The sequence below is a fragment of the Lissotriton vulgaris genome, chromosome 8 (genome assembly GCF_964263255.1).
Source record: "Lissotriton vulgaris chromosome 8, aLisVul1.2, whole genome shotgun sequence".
Taxonomy (NCBI): domain Eukaryota; kingdom Metazoa; phylum Chordata; class Amphibia; order Caudata; family Salamandridae; genus Lissotriton; species Lissotriton vulgaris.
In genome coordinates, this window is record NC_141696.1 from 1224187589 (window position 1) to 1224209411 (window position 21823).

Consider the following 21823-nt stretch of genomic DNA (forward strand, 5'->3'; position numbering starts at 1 on the left):
CCACTCCAATAGTAAGGGACTGATTACAAATCTGACGAAGTGACGGAAATAGCTCTGCCCCAAACTCTTTCCAGAATTTACAAGGCATCGGATCTAGGGGAGATCCAGATACAATACCATCAGCTAATCTACAAAAGTCCTCAAACTCCAGAGGAAAGAACTCAGAGAGAGAACCGGTAATACCCCCCTCCAAGTTGACACCTGCAGCCACAGTGCTAATACCCTCGGAGTCATTGGTATCAAGTGGTAAAGCATTTGCCGCCACAGGGGATTGAGATACCCCACCCAGATCCTCAATTATGTCATTATTTTGTCATGGAAGATTCTGGCCAGGTCATCACAAAGTGTTTGAGAGGGGGAGATCGCATTTTTAGAGCTTAGAGCAGTCTGGGTTGGTCAGGCTATTTAGAATGTTAAAAATACTTCTAGCGCTATTTGGGGCATTAAGTATCAGGGGGGCAAAATAATCTGCTTTAGTCCTATTAATCACCTTCCTATATTCCGCAATCTTTATTCTCCAGGACAGCTTATCCTCATCCTGGTAACCATACCTCCATCTCCTCTCAGCCCATTTACATTCGAGTTTCAGGGTTTTCAAATCCTCATTAAACCAACGGGCAGAGGATCTACCCCTGCTCCGATGGTTCTTTAGAGGAGCAAGAGAATCGAGAGCCAAGGAGATTTTCCTACAAAGAGTGGAGTAATTCTCCTCCACTTGAGCATCCGGGGAGAAACAGTCCTCCACCCTAAATGCCACGCCCTGGCCCCTCTCACGCATAAGAGCCTTCCAATCCCTGCCCACAAATTCACTCCCCAGATTAACTCCCTGCTTGTCTAGACTGGCAGTATTCACATAAAATGTTATCAAATACTGGTCAGTCCAGTCCATGGGCAGGACTTCCCCAATGTACACTTGATCATCCTCCGGAAAAAAAAGATCCAACAGGTGCCCTCCACTTTGAGTGTCCTTGGACACCTGTTGACGAAGACCCAGACCTTCACATGACTGAATGAGGTTGGCCAGGCCCATATCCAGGGACCCATTCAACCAAAGGTTGAAATCACCCAAAATCATCAATCTGCGGTGCGTAGCGGCCATGTTAGTAAAGATCTCCAGTAAAAGTTGCTGCTGTTGCACACTGAAGGTCCCAGGGGGACAATAGCAAATAATCCCCATTAAAGCCTGGCCAAGTGCACTCCTAATTACAAACCCAAAGTGTTCGAAACCTGCAGCCCCATCAATGTCAATAGTAGCCAGATTCAAGGAATCTCTATTGATCAGCCCAACCCCCCCCCCCCCCCCCCTTAATCTCGGCTTGTGGAGGATTTTATAACCAAGGGGGCAGGCCAGACCAAGGTCGACCTCGCAATCTAGCTGAGACCAGGTTTCTGTCCTACACAGCACTTCAAGCTCATGCAATTCCAATAACAGCTGAATTTCAACCCTGTGCTTGGGCAATGATCTAACATTCAATAGCCCACACGGTAAAAAGTCCTTGACAAAAAAGTCAGACAGAGGAGAGGCTGTCTCCGTAAGACAAAGAGCTCCCCTACCACTAGCCACTCTGTTAATAAGAGGAAGTTCTGCACTATAGTAGTAAAGTGGGTGTCTATCTTTATCCAGTTCCAAGTAGGCCAAGGGAGAAGCAGCATGGCCAGCGCTGAGCGAGTCCTTAGCACGGACGGGCGCAGATGGGCTTGCCTTTGGCACGCCGCTGGCACGCCTCTGGCGCACCTGCTGCGCGCGTCTGCTGCACGCTCGCGTCAGCATCTCTTTTATCCTGGCCGCGTCAGACTAGACCGCTAACTCCGGGAAAGCCGGACCGCTTACAGGGATGGTCCCCGCCAATCTGGAGAGCAGAAAAAACGCAACGACTTGCGCTGGGGGGCGCTGTAGGATAGAGAATAGTTTAATTTACTATCAAAAACCATCCCTACTATCCACGGGGACTGGAGTTGGAATAGTAAATTAAACTATTCACTATCCAGCGCCCCTCAACGCACGTCGTTGTAACGACTTGCGTAGTAAAACCTGCGTGGTAAAGGCATGCGTTGTAAAAGCATGCGTAGTAGCGACATACATCCAACTCAGTCAGTAGAATTCAGAGAATGTAAGGCTAACATTTTACAGCAAGCACTCAAGTGTACCCAACAAAAAAGAAGATGGCAAGACGAGTGATGGGAGTGCTTGGGGTAGAGGGAGGGGGGAGTATGGGTCATGAGCGTTTTCGAGGAAACTGAAGTTTGAGTGGGGGTTTATAAACGTCAGTGAGCAGATGAGCATAACTTTGAAAAACTAGAACGGGTCCTACGCTACACAACATATGCATTTTGTGATGATGGTAAGGATGAATAGGAAATGGAGCTGGCATAAAAGACTATGGGGCAGATTCACAAAAAACTGATGCATCTGTAGAGATTCGTCAGTTTCCCTGCACCAGACTGCGATACCCTTGCGCCACCATGGCGCAAGGATTGACAGATGCGTCAGAATCAGAAATTCTGACGCATCTGTTGACCCAAAAGTCATGCATTGCTGGAGTCATGTCGCAAGCACGACGCAACTCCAGCAATGCATGGAAGGCCTATACTCATTTTACTGCGTCACTCCTTATGCCTGCTTCAAGCAAGCGTAAGGTTTTCACGCAGTGGCAGCCTAGAAGTGGCGCGGTGAAATCTTGTGGATTTCACTGCTTGACTTCTACGAGGCTTTCCTGCCTAGGAACGCCTACCCTGCGTACATCATTCCTGATGCAGGCATAATATGTCGCAGGGCATTACAATGTGACGCATCTCCCTAGATGCGTCACGTTGTAAATTGGCTTTATTGTTTGCACTGCCGCTGCGTCACAAAAATGGTGCTACGGCAGCGCAGAGTGTCACAAGGGTGCAACTGGTGCACAGTGGCCTGTGCCGATATCTCTCCCTGCATTAATGATCCCCCTGTAGATATTTGTCCTTCGCAGATAGCACACCATCCCTCCTACATCGCTCGTATTTGTAGGAGGTCAAAATCCTACCACCCATATTTCTATTCCAAACAAGTGAAATGTCTTCCGTAGACCAGTATTGTGACCAGCTCTGAAACCTGTCCTCACTTTATTTATTTTTAATTTCCATTAGTTTTAGTGGGATTGCCCTTCAGAGTCACACAGTTTCTCCCGAGTTGAAGGTTCTAGCAGTTTAGACTAGAGAGCAGAAGAAAGCCACAGGACACACATCACATTAGCCTTAACAGGACAGTTTCCCACCTCACAAACATGCATTGGTATCATTACATCTCCCAACAGCGCTGGGATGCCTGGCTTTACCTTGGAGGTGCCCAGGAGTGGACATTTCACAGGGAAAAGCCAGGAAGGGTTCCACAGCGGTATGCGTACAGCGCCAGGAAACCCCGGTTGGGTTATAAGTGCGCTTTACATGTACAAATTCATTTCATTTCATCATTTCACACCTGGCCTCCCCCTAAGGCGTAATTTATCAGTATCAATCAGTCATCTTTTAAAGCGCCACTACTCACCAGTGAGGATCTCAATGCACTGTAATGGAAAATACACAGCTCAAGAAGCTATTTTTGTATCATTTATGAATTACAGATTTGCAGTGAGTTCAAAAACCCGAAGAGGACCTCCAAAAAGCCAACCTTCAGCATCTATTAGGGCAGTGGGACACCCCACAAATCCGCTATGAAGCTACACCCCTGACCATTTACCTGTGTCTGAATCTCTCACTGAAGCGTCCTTTGCCGGCCCTTCCACCACCCTGAATACAAAACACATAAGCATAGTCATAGCTGTAGTCATACTTTATTGTATGCCATATTTACATTTTTTATTTTATTTTACAAATCACATTTTTTGTAGTTTTTTTCATGAATTCGCCCTTAGTTGCTCTAAATAAATAAAAATATTAAATATCAAATAATTAATTAGAATTTTTATCATCGTGTCTTGTGCAAATTACAATATTGAGAAAAGTAAAACTCTGCTTTTCATAGGCATCAAAAACGAATTTTCAAAGCGATTAGCAACATAACACCTTTACAATGTCTAATACAGTTTTTATAAAAATTTCTGTCTCATGACCGCATTTGCAAAGAAATGGTCAAGGCCTACGTGAAGAAACATTCTTGTAAAACGTATTTACAAATATCAGGTAGAAGCAAAAAAAAAAAGAAAAATGTAGATTGTCATTCGGATAAAGAGCACGTTTGTCAGTTCATTCTGCTGAAATTCTCGCTTAGACCCCGCATTGACTTCTTTGTGACCACACTCTGGTTTCTTCTTTTACCACCACATATTTCCACAAGAAGTTCCATTGCACAAACGAAATCATAGAGAATTCTATATTTCTGATCTTGTAATAGCTACCACATGTTATCAAAATATTCAGTAACATTGGTGTTAAAGTTCAAATTATACCAAATGACATGCCTATTATTTGATTAGCTATTTTGAATAACATTTGGCAGTGAGAGATTGTAGGAGCCAGACAGAAACGACACCAATCGAATACCACATACATTAAATTAACATTTCAAAGTAACACCTCACTTGGTTTTAATTAAAGAAAAAAAAATGGTCTGTGCCCAGATATAGTTGTCCTTTTTCAGGATGGGGCACTTAAGAAAGCCCTTGCACCTTCGAGTCTGTGTCAACAATCGAGAAGGATGGAATATGGAAAGAAAAGGAAGAGGTTCCTGAGGAACCTGGAAAGATTGCAGAGCACAGGAGAAAGGCACACGCCACCGCCATTAGGGTAGAGTGATGACTAGAACCTTATGTTTTCTCAAGTGACTTTTTTTTTATCCTAAGTTGCTAAGAAAGGTTTGTTTGGGAAGAAATACATTCTTATTAGTAAAATCAATCCCAACCAATGTTTTACGTTTGAAATTCTGAGTTTTGTGCTTCTCTACACTCTTAAAAGCACTTAAAATATACTGCCTATGATTATGAAATGTGTGACTCCTACAGTTTGTAGTTCTCATTGTCTTATGTAACATATCCTATAAATTGATTTGCACACTTGTATGATTCACTCTCTCTGTATAATTTGTGTGAAATAAAGTGCTCTGATCCTACATTCGTGGGAGTAGCGCCAGTGCTTGAAATTGGAAAATAGAAGTGCAGGTACTCTGTACCAGAGTACCTGCTTGTTTCTGAGAAGTGCCGGTATTCTCCAATTAAAGGTATTACATTACTCTCGAGAAGTGCCGGTACTCCTCCCTCAAAATAAAAAAGTGCTGCTACTCAATACCAGACAGAACCGGCCCATTTAAAGCACTGAGTAGCGCTAAGAAAGACATTAAATACATGTGAGAGTGGGTCTATGGAGAGATGAGGGCCACCCTTGGAGGGTGGTAGTGAGGTAATCATGGAGAAGGCGGTCATAGGGGGACGCCAATTACGACTATTCCACCGGGTGCCACCAGTGCTAAAGCCGGCCCTGCTGCAGCATGTTTTTCACCTCCTTCTACAGCCTGGCAATGTCTGCTGCTGAAAGTTCTGGGTCAAATGAAACCTGCTGTTCATTGCATGAATGCCCAGGTGACTGAAGAAGTGCTGGGAGACTTTTGGGAACTTTTGTCTAGCCTATAGGAAACCCTTTCCACTTATCCTAAGTTGGACTGGGTTACTTGCTTAGTAAAATTGCCTTTACTTGCCTTCACACTGTTAGTGGAAATGCAGCATCTTTTCTGCGGAAAAACACCCACTTTTGGGAGTATGAAAGGACAGTGATGACCCTTGAGCTCCTCCCTGAGAAACATACAAATTCCTCAGATAGAAGGAGTGTTCCACCCAGCACATTTTGATCCCCAAGTGTGAATTTCCAGCATTCAGCTTTGATTCTGCCTAACCATATAGAGAGTCAGTGTTCAGCCCTCACTTAGACTTTCCAAAATCTTTTTAAATCAATGTAAAATCCTTGTGCAGCCCAAGGCCCAAAGTTAACCCGACCGCCTGGGCCGGCCTCACTTTGTCTCCGGGTCCTAGTAAGACTTTCCTATTGTTTGATGATATTACCATTTAACCACTGATTGCCACTAAAAAGTTGTTTTGTTATTAGAATGTTTTTTAACTTTAATATCTATACATCTATAACATTTTATCTTGCTATCAAGTCTATTCACGTTTACTTGAAACTTTAACTTCTTTATTTCTTTTAATGTACTAATGTTTGGTTTCATTTGTTCACCTCCACACCTCTCTTACATTTCCCTGGAAGCTTGCCTTGCTGCTGAGCTATGCAACCACAGCCAAACCAAATGTGATTTACTTTTTTAGGTGTCTCTTTGGGCCCTGTTTGATCTCTCTCTCTCTCCTCTATTGCCAACAGTCAAAGTCACTTAAATGTCTTCTAAGTCTTATTCAAAACCGATTCTATGTATTTCTTTACTGCACCGCTCTGGTATTTACATTTGTATACCTGAAAATGCATCACATGTTCTGGAGTTTGAAGCTACAAGAGGGACTATGCAACTAGACTGGCCTGGCTCCATAGCTGGGTCTTAAGACCAAGTCAGAAATGCAGATGATTATCTGTTCAACATGAATGGTTGAGAAAGTGTCCCATATGGTGTGTTATATACACAGTTATTTGCATCACAGCAACCCGTTCAGTTGCCAAATCTTTGAGATAGTTATGTGATTGGTAATAACATTTACACATAGGAGAGGATGTAGCCTTACGGCTAAAGTGGTCGGCCTCGAAACTGGGGAACTGGGTTCGAGTCTCTGCAACAATGCTAAACATCCTGTGATTCTGGGCAAATCACTTAATCTCCCCATGCCTAACAACAATGAATGTGTCCACATGTAACGAAACTGGTGCTCGTGTAAACGATCTGATACCTGATATCTTCGGGTCTAGTACGCGCTATATAAAACTCAAAAATAAATAAACATATGCCCTCATTAAGAGTGGCCCCTTCTTACAATGGGGCAGGTAAAAGAAGTGACTGACTCAATCGGAATCATGAGATTAGCAAACACCGCAGGTCTCTTAACTTCCACCCAGAGATTTTGAGACCTAAAAGAAGTCCAAATCTCTAGGTGATAGTCTGGCCCAAAATAAGGAATTAACGGGGCAATCGTACCCGGAATTACAGATTCCCCATGTAATTCCTTAGTTCTTAGTGAAACAACTAGGTCCAACTTGAATTGGGGTATTTTCACGACACTAGATGTTATGGTAACCCTTGTGTTGGTAACTACCTGTGATGGGGAAAATCCAGCCCATTTACCAGGTCACTCATAATGATGGAAGTTACACTCTTCCTCTTCCCAGTCCTTTCTGAATAAGGTGTGTGTACACCTTAGGACAGCCACATTCCTGCCTGTCTAAGAAGTCAGATACGTTTCTCATTGAGAACTTCCTCACGGAACCCCTTACCCCTTATTTTGGGTCGAAATGTCGACACTCCCCTTCTATTTTCAGCCTCTTCCATGAATTATCGTTTGTGATTTTAGTTTTTTGGAGGCATGAGTTTGTTCTAATTTATTAATGAATTGTATTTCTCAGCTTGTTAATTAATCATTATTTCTGGTTTATTAAGGTCACAGTGACCACTGTTCTATTACCCATTCAGTACCCTCACTATCCCAACACTACCCTTCCCTGTCCATTCTTTTAGGGGCATTAAATGTGATTAATTTATGGATGTATTTTATGAATAATTTTTTACGATACACGTTGTGAATAAAAAGAATGTTGTTATAATTTCTTTGAATTCACTGAAGCTGCTCAGTTAATGTTTATTCGTTTTAGTATCTGGGACCATCTTGTTTGTATCAATTATTCACCCAGGTCCCAGCGACTCATTGGGTTAACCTGTGTCTTTACAGCCCTGAGATCTTTGAAGCAAAGAAGTTGATAGAGTTCAGTCAGGATTTTTACCTTTACAAATATGTATGACAAAAGCGAGCAGTCCCACCACGAGGCTGAATCTAGATAGGCTTCCACGAAAGTAAGCTATGTGAAGAGGGTGCCTTTGGTGTATCGATTGGAAAAAGCTCTAAGAGGAACAGGTGAAACAGGCCAGCAACCCCTTTTAGCTGTAAGACATGTAGAAATTGGCTGCTCCTAAAACACTCAGGGGCAGATTTATGAGGCCGTTGCGCCTCTTTGCGCCGCAATTGCGTCACTTTATTTGACGCAACTGAGGCGCAAACAATGGGATGCGCCAGTTAACATAAATCTGCCCCTCAGAGAGCAGGAGTCAGCGACAGCCAGTGCACTTCGGTCTTAACTATTCGAGAATCCCAAGAACCCAACCATACTGTGCATGCAGTGGGGTTTCAGGAAAACCAGGCGCAGATTTACTTTTCTTTGACGTAACATACACACCCACACCCTTGCGCCTTAGTGCAAGGGTGTGCAATGGTGTGTGTTCCCTAAAGCATAGGTTATGTGCTGCAAAGGTTTCCTTTACAGTACCTAAACTCTGCTGCAAGGCTCTTCCCACTTTGTAAATGTGCTTTACAAGGAAGCACATGTGCAAAGTTGTAAAAATGAGTTGAAATAAAAACATTTCTCCTTGTTATAATTTCTTTGAGGAGGTGAAATATTTTGACAGGAATCCTGTTTCGGACTTTTCTGTCCTTGATGATGCTTAGCGCAGGGACACTCTTTGGAGTAACCAGGCGCTGTATAAATCCCAAATTCATTCTTTCAATTCATTCATTCAATCCCAATCTACCAATGCTTGTAGATAGGGATTTTCATCTAAGCTCGTGGGTGGTTGCTCCTATGCCAGCCATGGAATACCCCCTTGATCAAACTACGCCAATAAGTGCAACTTTGGGGGACTATTGAAGCAAATCCTGATTTGCGTTGGATAGTAAATCCCTCACTAACACACTGTGCTGGGTTTCTTTCACAAAAAAGGTGCAAATCGTCAGTAAATCTGGGACCCAAACTCTTATAGTAATTCTGCAACATCTTGTGAGAGTTTGTAACCTCACAATATCTAGGCAGCCAATTTAGGTTTGAGTCATGGTGACAGCAACAAAAACCTGTGCATTACCAAGCACAATGCTTCACCTTACTGCAGCTCCTCGAAGCTAAAGCATCTCATCAACCAACAAGATACAACACAAATCTCAGAAACAAAAGAAGGACATATCCTGTGTAGTACCATGGCAGTTACCGAAAACAAAAACATCTTATGCTTCAAGTGCACATGCTCTGCACATCATTAGACAGTACATAGAATATGGCAAAACAGAAAGCACACAATGTGAAGCAACAGAGTGCACACAGGGCTGCGGTGCACTTTTGCAAAATCAGCAATACAAAAATTTCGCCTTGCAAAAATACAGGCTGCAAGGTTTCAACTTGCACACTATCTTTTTAATGCATATAATTAGGGGAATGAAGATGTATTAGTCCAACTCTTCTATTTACCTTTTTGACGTTGAACTAGTTGATATCTTGCAGTTAGTGTTGTTGCAAGTTGATGTTTAAAAGCTGATATTGTGGTATCACACTCAAACCGGCGGCCCAGACCCCTGAGAGCTTGAGTGCGCGCTTAGCATATGGTGTGATTGGCACCTACATTATGCAAGGAACACTGCAAGCTTTGACTGATGAAAGAACGAGTGACTGATCCTCCTGCCCCAAGTGAGAGCCATCCTATTACATGCAAGCTGGCACGCGTACACACCACTGCATATCTCATACACACCAAAACTAAAACAGAAAACTCAATTAAGATTGAAATGCTACCCTTGCATGCAATATTACTTGTAGAATGTTACTTTAATATGAATTGCTCCACCATTCCCAAGATCACTTTTATAAATTATTTTGCATTTACTTTTTCTAATAAATGGGTCCTAGATGATGCTGAGCTGTCAGGGGTCAGATCGGTTTTCTCTAATGGCTGAGATCCCATGTGAATTTTGGGGAACATATCCTGATCCTCAATTCCTTCACTCACACACATGCAGCAGGCAGGGTGGAGCACACATGCAGCAGGCAGGGTGGAGCACACATGCAGCAGGCAGGGTGGAGCACACATGCAGCAGGCAGGGTGGAGCAATGGTCTGCTTACTCATTTGTATTACTCTGCAGTCTCTCTTTAGGCCACAGAACCATTATCATGGATGAACTAAGGGCACAGTTACAACATATCACCACAGCACACCAGGCACTGGCCTGTTTTTCCTAGCTCAGTCCACAGCAGGTATCATAATCACAAGTTTCCAAATTGGAAAAACAGAGAGAAAAGCATTTAATAGAGAATTTTGAAATAATAAGATATGCTATTGTAGTCGTTTGCATTAAACCGCATGTTAATCTGGACTGATGTGCAGAACCAATAAAGCACTTTGGGGCAGATTTACAACCCCCTTGCGCCCCATTTGCGTCATTTTTAAAATGGGAAAAATGACGCAAAAGTGGAGCAAGGGGCTTGTAAATCTGCCCCTCTGTGTCCCAACTACAACAATGTTGGAAGATTATTTATAAAGAAACAATGGCCCTGGTATGGAACACCTTTCCACTTCTAGAGTCCGACACAATCTAGAAAAATGAGACCCTAACAGTTCTCCAAATGTGTAGTGCAGGCACAGAGAGTCAGGGGCCTCATTTATGAAAAGTGACGCATCGCTGCGTGAAAACAGTGATGCGTCACTTTTCACTGCGCACTCCTTGCGACACCAATGATGCTTCATATTTAATGTATGACGCATCATGTCGCAAGGACTTACAGATACGTCAGTATTTCTGACGTATCTGTAAGCGCAAAAAAGTGACGCATTGCAGGAGTGTGTCACAAAAGTGACGCAACTCCAGCAATGCGTCCTTTCACATGGGGAAAGCCTCATGTGAAAGGGCTTGCGTCAGTCTTACGCCTGCTGTGAGGCAGGCGCAAGATTTTGACGCAACATCATCCTAAAAGTGACGCAGTGAAATATCACACCTGACCTGGCACTCAAAAAGAAATGACGGGAAAGGCCAGTGTCTGAGGAGACGAACAAAACTGGAAGTAGAGGAATACGTGGTTGTGGGCCTCCTAATAGATTATAAAATAGGGTGAAAGGAAAATGATGCACTTTAGTAGACTAGTCACCATTCATTGAAAATTGAGCTAGCACTTTTTCCAGTGTGCTGAAGTGTTTACCTGGAAGCGCCCGCTAAATGTTCCTGCAGTAATGTAATTAAGAGGACATTATATTGCCTGCTAATACTACTATGCCCTCCTGCAGAATATATTGAAATCAATTCCCTATATATGAGTTAAGCTGCTGTCAATTGCCATTTCTAATGAACCGGCAATGCAGATTGAAATTGTGTGATATCAGGACGAACAATACAAATATGCTTGACAGAGTATCAGTAAATCATTTAAAATGCAAAGTTTTTGTCATTTTGCCTCACTTTTTGGTTCCCTGCTTGTCCTTTCTGCCTAAATTGCATTTATATCATGATGTATTTTTAGGCTAACTATGGTGTGATGTTTTGTCATTTCCCCACCCGCTAGTTTCCCCTGGTGCAATCTTATGTGTCACAGTTTGGTTATTTTGCCATTCTAGGCACATGGTGGCCAGTGGAATGTACAACCCCCTTCTTTGGCCAGAAACCATCCCTGAGAGACTATCATCCTTCCCACGCATTCCTTTTGTTTTTAGCAGCAAGCTCAGCTGAGCTTACATTGCATCATTATTTTGAATCAGGATGTTTTTGTCTAAAAATTCTATGACCAGTTCTGACAGCAAAACAAACTTAATATGGAAAGCACGATTTCACAGCACAAAAACAAGTACAAGTTTCACCAGTCCCTGAATACAAATGACATTTTGCAGCAGGATGTTCACAGTAGTAGCCAGTGCAAATCTCCCAAGTGCAGAAAGAATCATACAAAGTGTGTGAAAAATAATTATTTCAATACTCTCTTAGCAACATTATACTTAATATTGTGGGATGGAGGACAAGGGGGGACTAGGGTCTCTTTATATCTTCTTTTGCCTTTCTTGGAGTAATAAATAATCAAGAAAATAGTTACAATAAAGACCACAAATATAAAAGCTATGAAAGCCACCAAGGATTTTCTTGTCTGGAAAAAGCGGCAATCAGGACACGTGGTTTTCTCCGCAGGGCAGAATCTTTTAGGCTCTGCCAGACCTGGAAATCCATTTCTGTCGATGATTTTTCTGTAGTGCCTTAGCGAAGGCTTGGGTTCATATTGATTTGCCACATAGCTGTATAAGCCATATCGGGGATCCATTTTGTCGGTAAAGGAGTAGGCAAAATATCCAATGAGATTGACTTCATCAAGGTAGTAAGCTGAAAAAAGAGCAAGATATGAAGTTATGAAACAAAATCATCAACTGGAAATGAGTTAGGAATTTGGGATATAGTGCTTTGACACAGCTAAAAGTCTCCAAGTTAGCCTCTGAACTGAATACACACTTGATTGTATGTATTAGAATAAGACTCAATAAATAGAGACTCTGAAACCCCTATATTCAATTGACCACCTGATAAATGACTAAAGGATTTAGGTCTGGAGAAAAGAAGTCAGAGGCGGTTATTTTGTTTCGGCAGATGTGGAAAATCCACCTAAAATAGGCGAAGGTCCCGTCCTTCACATGTGAATACACTCATAATACGGAGGACGGGATATCTGAGAGCATACAATCTAAATTGGTAGGAAGGCATGTGTCAACTAGTTTTGGATGGATGCCATATATTTGCCAGACTCAGAATAACACCCATTGAGGCAAGAATGCAGAGGATGTAGTGAACTAAGCAATAATTAATATACATGACCCTGCTAAGTATTTGCAGCAAACATTTCATGTAAAGCACACTCATTTTAAGAACCCAATGTTGGACACATCAGTGAAAGCCTACAGCCATTCTGGGTTTAAAGATATCAATTTCCATGGAATACGAGCTTGTAAAGAGCTACTTGATTTATATTACTACTTTTGATGACCAGACCCAGAGTCTTCAACAGTGTAGAGACGACTTTGACCCCAAAAGCATTATTTTTACCATAACTTTATGAGAAAATATTTATTTTGAACATGGGGGCATGTAATAGAGTTCCATTGTTACTCATAGGTGAATAGAAAAAAGTAAAACAATAGTCCTAAATAAAAATAAGTTCTGCATTTTGATGTTAGTGTGCCTAATAAACCAATACATGCAGCCCGTGGAGGCATTGACAAAGACATTTGTTTTATAGACTGTTAGCAACCACCATATCACTGGAGGTCCTCGGTGATCAACCATCTGCAGATCAATTTTCAACCATAATGCCAATAGAACTTATCACACTTATAGTTATCTTCCTACCAAACACCTCCAGAGCACCAAAAAAAACACCACACCTGAAACCAGCAAAATCACATCATGTAATCACACAGGATAATAAACATCCAAGCAACATCCACCTCCGAAAAGTCCTCCGAACCTCAGAATATTATGAGGGGGCCTGCCAAAATGTGCTAAATACTTTAAATTAGACCTCCAGGAGACAAAAGAGGGATCAACCATCACTTTTCCCTATCTTGAATTACACCATGTTGCATTTTTGTTGTTATTGTTAGTTGTTAGTGTTAATAAGCAGTTGTAAATCGTACAATATGGCATTGCAGTGCCATCTGGTTACATTGGGCTGTGAGATTCCTAATACTAGAGCTCATTTTCTCATAGTATGAATGGGAGTGATTGAAAGAAGAGTGAACCCCCTGAGGTCATACCAAAAGAAACCAGCATGACAAACTGCTTTAAGAACATTCTGCTCAAAGAACATCCTTTTGGGAGATATTTGCCTGATTCACAGGACAATAGTTCCATGTGTGCAGGTCCAGAAGGTCAAGGAGAAGAAAGAGCATCAATCCAACCATCGGATAGCCACTCCCCCTCGGCTTGATATGAGCTTCTGAGTTCTCACAAAAAAGTTAACTGCAGTCCTTTGTTAGACCTAGCAGATCTTGTGGAGCCCTTGTCATGTACGGCCTTCAACTTTGCCCTGCAGGATCACTTCAGAAAAGTAATTATACCTGACTATGGAAGTTTCCAGTGGAACTAACTTCTACATCTGATCAAGCAATGAGTGTTCACTGCCTCCCTTGATCACCTGACCCTAATAATAGCTTTTGTCCTAATGATTCTAGCATTCACCATTGACATGTGCATCATGAATCTCACCCACTGGAGCTCTGTTGCGATAGAGCCCTGGTGTTTTTTCAGCATGGGTTTCATGCTCCAAAATGTGTTGATGATGCAAAGGTACACACTTGGTCCAGGCACATCACCCACTTCAATCTGACCCAATCTACTTGCAGGCCAATCATTTGGGTGCCAAGGTTTTTGTTGCAGCTCCAGAAAATACATGGTGATGTTAGGTTATTTTCCATTGACTTTCTGTGCATCGGATCTTTCCTATGGTGGCTTGGGATGCTACACTGAATGATTTCTTTTGAACACCTTGTCTGATTCCTTTAATTTACATTTAGTTTTTCTGATTTTATGTGGCTCATTTTACTTGATTTGGATGGTTAAGTATTTAGTTTTCTCATTTATTTATCTCCATCAGAAGATGGCCTTGCAGCCCATGTTAAACGACCAGCTGTGACATTTGTTTTCCCCTGTGGATTCTTTATTTTAGGAGAATTTGACAAGAGCCAAAGGTCAACTGAGGGTGAATTTCCCTAATGTCCCCAATCAAGAAGTATGGGCCTGATTTTGAGTTTGTCGGTCTCACTGCCTTACCACCATGGCAGCGGTCCCAAGCTGAGCCGACGGACTCCCACCAGCCGTAAATATATGTGCATGCAGCCTAAACCGCCACCAACAGTCAATGGAGTGGTTCCCAGCTGGGCCTTGGCGGACTGCAATGTTGGGGATGCATACTCCGTTTGGGCAGTGGCTTCCCTCCAAGCCGTTTACAAAAACACAGTTATACTGGCGGTCCCCTTATGGCGGTTCCTCAACAGAGGGAGGCCATTGCTGTAGACTCTCAGCAAAGGACCAGAATAGTGCCCATTGGATGGATACAAAAACAACACAGCTGGTATCAATTGGCCATGTGGACACACCTGCAAATCACACTATAAAACACACTCCATCCTGGACCATGAGCCTCAGCACTGCAGTTCAGCAAGACAGAAACCACCATTTTTTGTTCGAATAAGGCAGCCCTTTTTCCCCATCCCATTTAAAACTCTCCACACACTTTTGTTGCATTTTTTTCCTAATACTCCGTAATATTTTTTTTCATTGTCACTCACTTTAATTTAGAGTTAAGTTACAACAAAAAAATCAACGTTTTTCAGAGGCTAAGTTGTCCATCTTGGTAGATGAAATCATCATAGTAGTGCTTCCCCTATATCGCTAGTTCTATTGCTCACCAGAGGAACAGATACCTATCTTACATAAAATTGTTACTCAGTTTAACTCCATCCTTTCCATTCCCACAGGCTACAATGTGCCTCTGAGTCCCATAGTGAATCCTGATTACTCCTTTTTTTTTCTTTCAGAGTTTTATATAGCGCAAACTTGACCCGAGGGTATCAGGTATCAGAGCACTTTACATGAGCACCCGTTGTGTTACATAAGGACTCATTCATTTTTTATTTTTTTAAGGCAGGAGGAGGTTACGTGATTAGCCTGAACCACAGGATGTTGAGTGAGTGTCGTTGCAAAGACTCGAACCTGGTTTCCCATATTTGAAGTCGCGGCCCTAACCGTTAGGCCACATCCTCTCACATTAAGTTCACACTGCTGACTGCAGTTATAGACAACAGTTTTTTTGCACATTTCCTATGTGAACATAAAGAACATGCTGAAAGAGGGTGGTAGTCAATCAACACTATAATTAGCAACATGCAGTGCAGCAACTGTTTGCTAAAGCACTTACTGGCCTAAGCCAGAAAAGGATAGACTCATCTTTGCATCATCTCACCTAGTTTCAGATGGCTAATCAGAGATCTACATTTAGAAAAATAAGGGATAAGGGAAAAGAATGGCAGCTGAAACCCAGACCAACTGTAGCTATGTTGGAATAATACCGATTCCCAACATTCCTGCCTAGAGATTTACTTGAGCCAATCAGAAGGGGAAACAAGCCTTGTCTCTGCTGTGACAAGGAAGTCAGTAGGTTTGAGAAACAGGAGACACATCAGGCATTGAGCACTTCTTGATCTTGTCTTGTTCCTACCTTCTAATGCAGTAACATGTGTAAGAGGAAGGCCGAGGGCAAAGCTAGATACCCAGCTGCCTGATTTCAGCCAAGGAAAGGTGTCACACTTGTAACATTTTGTGGTTTCTAGCTAGAACAATCTTGTAATGAATTGTGAAGCACTGTACATTGTGTACCTAGCATCACCATTGTGATGTGTAATGTGTAGTAAGGCCTTGATTCTACTTGTGGTGCTTGCATATATCTATGCATATACACATTCCATGGTACCCATGATGCATTTGTTAATCAGATCATGGTAAATGTTCAAAGAAATGTATAGGTCTTACAGCATGAGTATGTATACTGTAAGAAGCAGTTGAGGATGATGTTAGCTATGTGTACAGTCCCACATAGCATTCAGCCCAGATCAGGGCTCACCAAATTGTTGTCTGAGAGCTAGCTATACTTCACAGACATCTTCAGATTGCCACACAACTTTGAGGTCACATATTGGATGGCCACAGCATGTACTTTTATGTACTGAAGTGGTAGAAATGTAATGTTCATGTGGGATCAGTATGCTCATATATTTGAAAACGACAAGGGGACCCAAGCTGCAGAGAGCAAGGCATGACAACGAGTTGTGCCTATTATGGGCCATGCAGAGTTACTGTGGTAATACAACTGATGCACAGGGTAATCTCCCAGTAGACCTGCAGCTCCTTAGATGTACCCAAAATGAGTTTTCTGAACCAATAGTGGCCCTGATTGCTTTTACATGGACAACGTTTGGAATTGTGGCTGAAAAAAAACCCTGACCTGATACTTTGTTCCATTGACTCACATTGTCTTTTTTTTTTTTTTTGAAAGACTTTATTGTGCAAAAATAGCATTACAGGTATGGGCCTACAACCACAAGGGCCGGCAGCTAGAACATGTGAGGCATTTATGTAATTCACAAAGCAGCGACCAACTTAACACAGGATACCTTTTCGGCAACACAGGATGTAGGCAGGATATAGAAATTTTTAATTTTTAAAAAATAAAACGAGAAAGAAAACAAAGAAAAAAAGACTCAAGGCGAAAGATGTTATAGACCATGTCAAGCTCCGATGAGGGGGACCCACAGTACCAAATAATGAATCAGGAGGGCATGAAAGATAATTGGCGGGGGGAGGCAGTGGGGAAGTCAGACAATAGGAGAAAAGGAATAAATCGTTCCAGGAACCTCCGGATCAGGGGGAAGGTGGAATGTCCAAAGTGTTTTCAAGGGGGGGTGTGCAAATGTTCCCTCGGTAGGCGTTCCACTAACCCCAGATTTTACTCCACGCCCTAGGCTTGCCCCTAGCCAGATATACCGTCTTCTCTCTAAACATGCACCAGTCCATATTCTCCTTCCATGCCGACACGGTGGGAGGCCGTGGGGAACCCCACAACTGCGCAATATCTCTTTTTGCAATCATGTTCCCCAGTGCCGCCCACCGGGCCTGGGCAATGTTGTAATCATTCGGCTCCCACACATTCAACAGACATCTACGAGCTTCAGGCAGCAGAGCAACCCCGGTAACACACTCCATGACCACATGCACCCGCTGCCAATACGCCGCCACCTCCCGGCACTCCCAGAGGATGTGGAGAAAGGTAGCACTCATACCACATCCACGCCTACACAACCCATCCAAGGAAAAACCCATCGCAACCAAACGAGGACCCGTAACATATACACGATGGAGAATCTTGAGCTGGACGAGACGGAGACGGGCCAGAATGGCGACTTCTTTTGTGGAGGATAAGGCGGCCTGCCAGTCCTCGTCGTCCAACTTCAACCCGTCTCCGGACCAGACCCCTCTGAGACGCACAAGAAGGTCTGCCGGATTGTTGATTAGTTTCTTATAGATTAAGGAGATTGTACTATCGGGCAGATGACCATCAAGTATACGGTCCTCGAGTGGGGATGATTCAGGGGCCGAATCACCAGCTGTGATGACAACCAGCAAAGCGTGGTGAACCTGCACATACCTGAAGAACTCTCGATCCCCCAACTCGTACTCACTTTGAAGCATCGCCACGGTCTTCACCGCGCCTTTCACCCAAAGATCACCCACTCTGCTGATACCAACCATGTCCCAGTTCTCAAAACCTTTCATTGTCCAGAGGCATCCCAATTGTTCCGATGCATACAATGGGGTCGCTTGCGTCTATCGATCATTCCATCCCATAGCCGCATTTGCATCTTTCCACACACGCACCGCAATCTTAGTGGGTCCCGTGAGGTTTCTCCCCGCGGTCCGAGAGTAGAGTGCTCTATTGAAGTTACCACCGGGCAACTGATGTTTGTCCATCTCGAATGCAGGAGCCGGACCGGGTTCATACGTGGCACGGTTGATGGCGAACAACTGAGAGGCCCAGTAATAACTCCTGATGTCCGGGAGCGTGATGCCCCCGTCATACCAGGGGAGAGTGAGCTTTGCAAGAGCGATGCAAGCACGACCGTCCCAAACGAGCCTCCTCTGCAAACCTTCCACTTCCCGAAAGTACGCCGCTGGAATAGCGTCAAAAGAATTTTGAAGCGCATAGAGAAAGCGAGGCAGAGACATAATTTTAAAGAGTGCCGCTCGACCAAGTGGCGACAACGGCAGTTTACGCCACCGAGCCATGTCCACCTTCAATCGTCGGAGAGGAGGGCGGAGATTGTGCTCATAGAGGGCAACCGGGTCCAACGATATATAGACTCCCAAGTACTTGAAGCCTGATTGCGAGACTTGAATGGGAAACCTACTCGGTAAGGGGGGAAGGCCGCCCGAGATGACATACACACACGATTTGGACCAATTGATAATCAGGCCGGAGTTCTTGCCAAAAGAAGTGAGAACATCGAACAGGACGTTAAGGGATTTACGAGGGGAGGTAAGGTATAAAAGGATATCGTCAGCATACAAAGAAACACGATCTTAAAAATCGGGGGACCACTGAATGCCCTTTATCAACGGCTGCCAACGGAGCCAGGCTGCGAGCGGTTCGAGAGCAAGAGCCAAAGGCAAGGGGGACAGCGGGCATCCCTGCCGCGTACCCCTCCCGAGAGCAAAGGACCGGGACACTCTGCCATTGACGACGACCTGAGCTAACGGATCCGAATACAAAAGTTTAACCCAACTAATAAAGTCCGCACCGAAACCAAACTTCGCCAGAGTGGCCCAAAGATATGGCCATTCGATCAAATCAAAGGCCATTGTGGCGTCGAAGGAAGCCAAGATGGCAGGCTCCGATAGAGACTCCGCCCTAGCGAGAACACCGTGTAGGCGCCGCAAGTTAAGAGCAGTGTTTCGGTGCGGAATGAAACTGGATTGATCCGGGTGGATCAGGTCACAAATTACAGTGATTAAACGATTGGCAAGGACCTTGGCAAGGATCTTAGGCTCGGCATTCAGTAAGGAAATAGGCCGATACGACGCACAGCGATCACGAGGCTTGCCCTCCTTAGGAATTACAACTATAGTAGCCAAACGCTGATCATAAGGGAGGGCGCCGAGCTCATATGACTCCCTGAACATTGCGCGAAGGTAGGGCGCAACTTTGTCCGGGCGCAGTTTATACAGTTCGACAGGGAGGCCATTAGGGCTCATGGCCTTACCAGAACGGAGGGAACGGATTGCGGTAGCAATCTCATCAACCGACAACGGGGCCTCCATGCGCTCTCTGTCCTCCTCAGACAGACAAGGCAAAGCAATGTCCCTCAGCAGCAAACGAGAGTCATCTTCATCTCTGTCGGACACCGGGGAGTAAACCACACGAAAATAATCGGCAAAGCATTCCACAATCTCGCCAGGGTCAGTCACGCACACACCATCCGAAGTCTGTATCACGGGAACCACACGATTCGCTCTTTCCTTTCTATCAAGCCATGCGATCAATTTGCCCGCCTTATCACCAACATCGTACAATCTACCCTGATGTTCCCTGAACATTGTCTTGGCGGCATCCGTAACATGGGATTTATAATCAAACTGCTTCAAACTAAGGGCGTGGAGTTTCTCCCGGGTGACGCCTAATTCCAGGTCGGCCTCCAACTCAAGTATTTCTGCCTCCAGACTCTCAACCTCCATATTTCGGGCCTTCTTGGTCTCAGCTATTAAGGATAGGGCCTGACCACGAATGACAGTTTTGAATGCCTCCCACAGGGACACACAGGACGAGACAGACCCCTCATTTTCCAGGAAGTAAGAATCTAGGGACTTTATCAGGCTACTACGGGTCTTGGGGTTGCGCAAATACCATGGATTGATAGGGGTGATCCGCCCCACGGCGTGTATCCCAGTGTCAAAACTAAGCCACAAAGGAGAATGATCAGAAATGCCTTGGGCCAAATGTCTGATCTCCCTGATGTAGGAAGACTGGACCGCGGGCATAAGGACATAATCGAGCCTGGATAGACTCCCATGAGCCCCGGAGCAAAAAGTGTACTGACATTGCGTCGGGTGCATTAACCTCCAGCAGTCCACCAGGCCAAAAGTGTCTATGAACCCCCCGAGCCACGATTGGGAAGTGGGAAGTGTCCTGGGAGGGTGGCGATCCGTACTGCCTGAAAGCACAGAATTAAAATCCCCACCCATAAGGAGGAGACTGTCAGGGAGGCCCAGCATCATCCGGCCAACATCAGAGAAAGTAGAGGTCTGGAGACCCGGGGGAATGTATACAGTAACCAAGGAAAGAGTTTTACCCTCCCACCTACCGGTGATAGCGGCGTAGCGCCCTCTGTCATCAAGGATAACATTATCTATCTCAATGGGGAGAGAAGACCGGATCAAAATACCAACCCCTCTGGAACCAGTGGTAAACCCCGAGTGAGCAACCAGTCGGTAACCCCACCTGTTTAAAGCATGACACACGTTTCCCACCAAATGCGTTTCCTGCAAGAGTACCACATCAGGAGACAAACGATGGAAATATTGCAACACAACACCCCATTTGATACGATCCCCCAATCCATTGACATTCCATGATACCAACCTCAACCCACTACCTCCCATCCCCACAAGTAATGCATAGGCCACCCCACCAAGAGCCGGACACTTGAAGCAAGGAAAAGACCAATTTATTGCCTTGAGCGAAAAAAACACACACCCGAACACCCCATCCCACCCCCCAACCAACACCCGTTACAACTCCCCCCTCCCTGCACCCCTGCAGTAGACCAAAAAGCCACCCCAACATGCAGTGTGCCTGTCGCCCTAAGAACCCCACTCTACAAAAAGACCCCGGAGGAGGAAAGAGGCCCATCGCCACCCACCACCCAGACGTGGACCGCAATGAAACATATTAGGAAAAGAAATAGAACCCAGCTGAGAAATGTCTAATGTTCGGAGGTCAGGGACCGAAAAGTCACTTCTGCGTAGGCTCACCACCTTCGGCACCGCCAGGGTGTTCCGTCCGATCACCTCGGGCAGGTTGGGTGTCCAGCCAGTCACTTACATTGTCCGGCCGATCAAAAAAGAAAGTCCGCTCCTCATACTCCACTTGAAGCCTAGTAAGGAAAAGCATCGCATACTTCAAACCAAGGTCCCGAAGACATCATTTTACCCCCTGGAAAGCCATCCTTTGTCTCTGGACATGCTGAGTAAAGTCCGGGAAGAAGTTGACAGAGGAGTTCTCAAAGTTTACGGGGCCATGTACTCTCAAAGCCTGCAG

At 44.4% G+C, this 21823-nt stretch overlaps 1 protein-coding gene across 1 annotated transcript in view; it reads right to left on the reverse strand.

Annotated features, from left to right (window-relative positions):
* Positions 1-8611: 8611 nt before the first annotated feature.
* KL (klotho) overlaps positions 8612-21823 on the reverse strand; it is a 287172-nt gene continuing 273960 nt past the window's right edge. The window contains exons 5-7 of the mRNA XM_086935122.1: positions 10923-12288; positions 10427-10611; positions 8612-10329 (exon numbers count right to left, since the gene is read on the reverse strand). Coding sequence (XP_086791248.1) covers positions 11882-12288 — 407 coding nt within the window. The 3' untranslated portion in view covers positions 8612-10329; positions 10427-10611; positions 10923-11881. The remainder of the gene's footprint in view (positions 10330-10426; positions 10612-10922; positions 12289-21823) is intronic.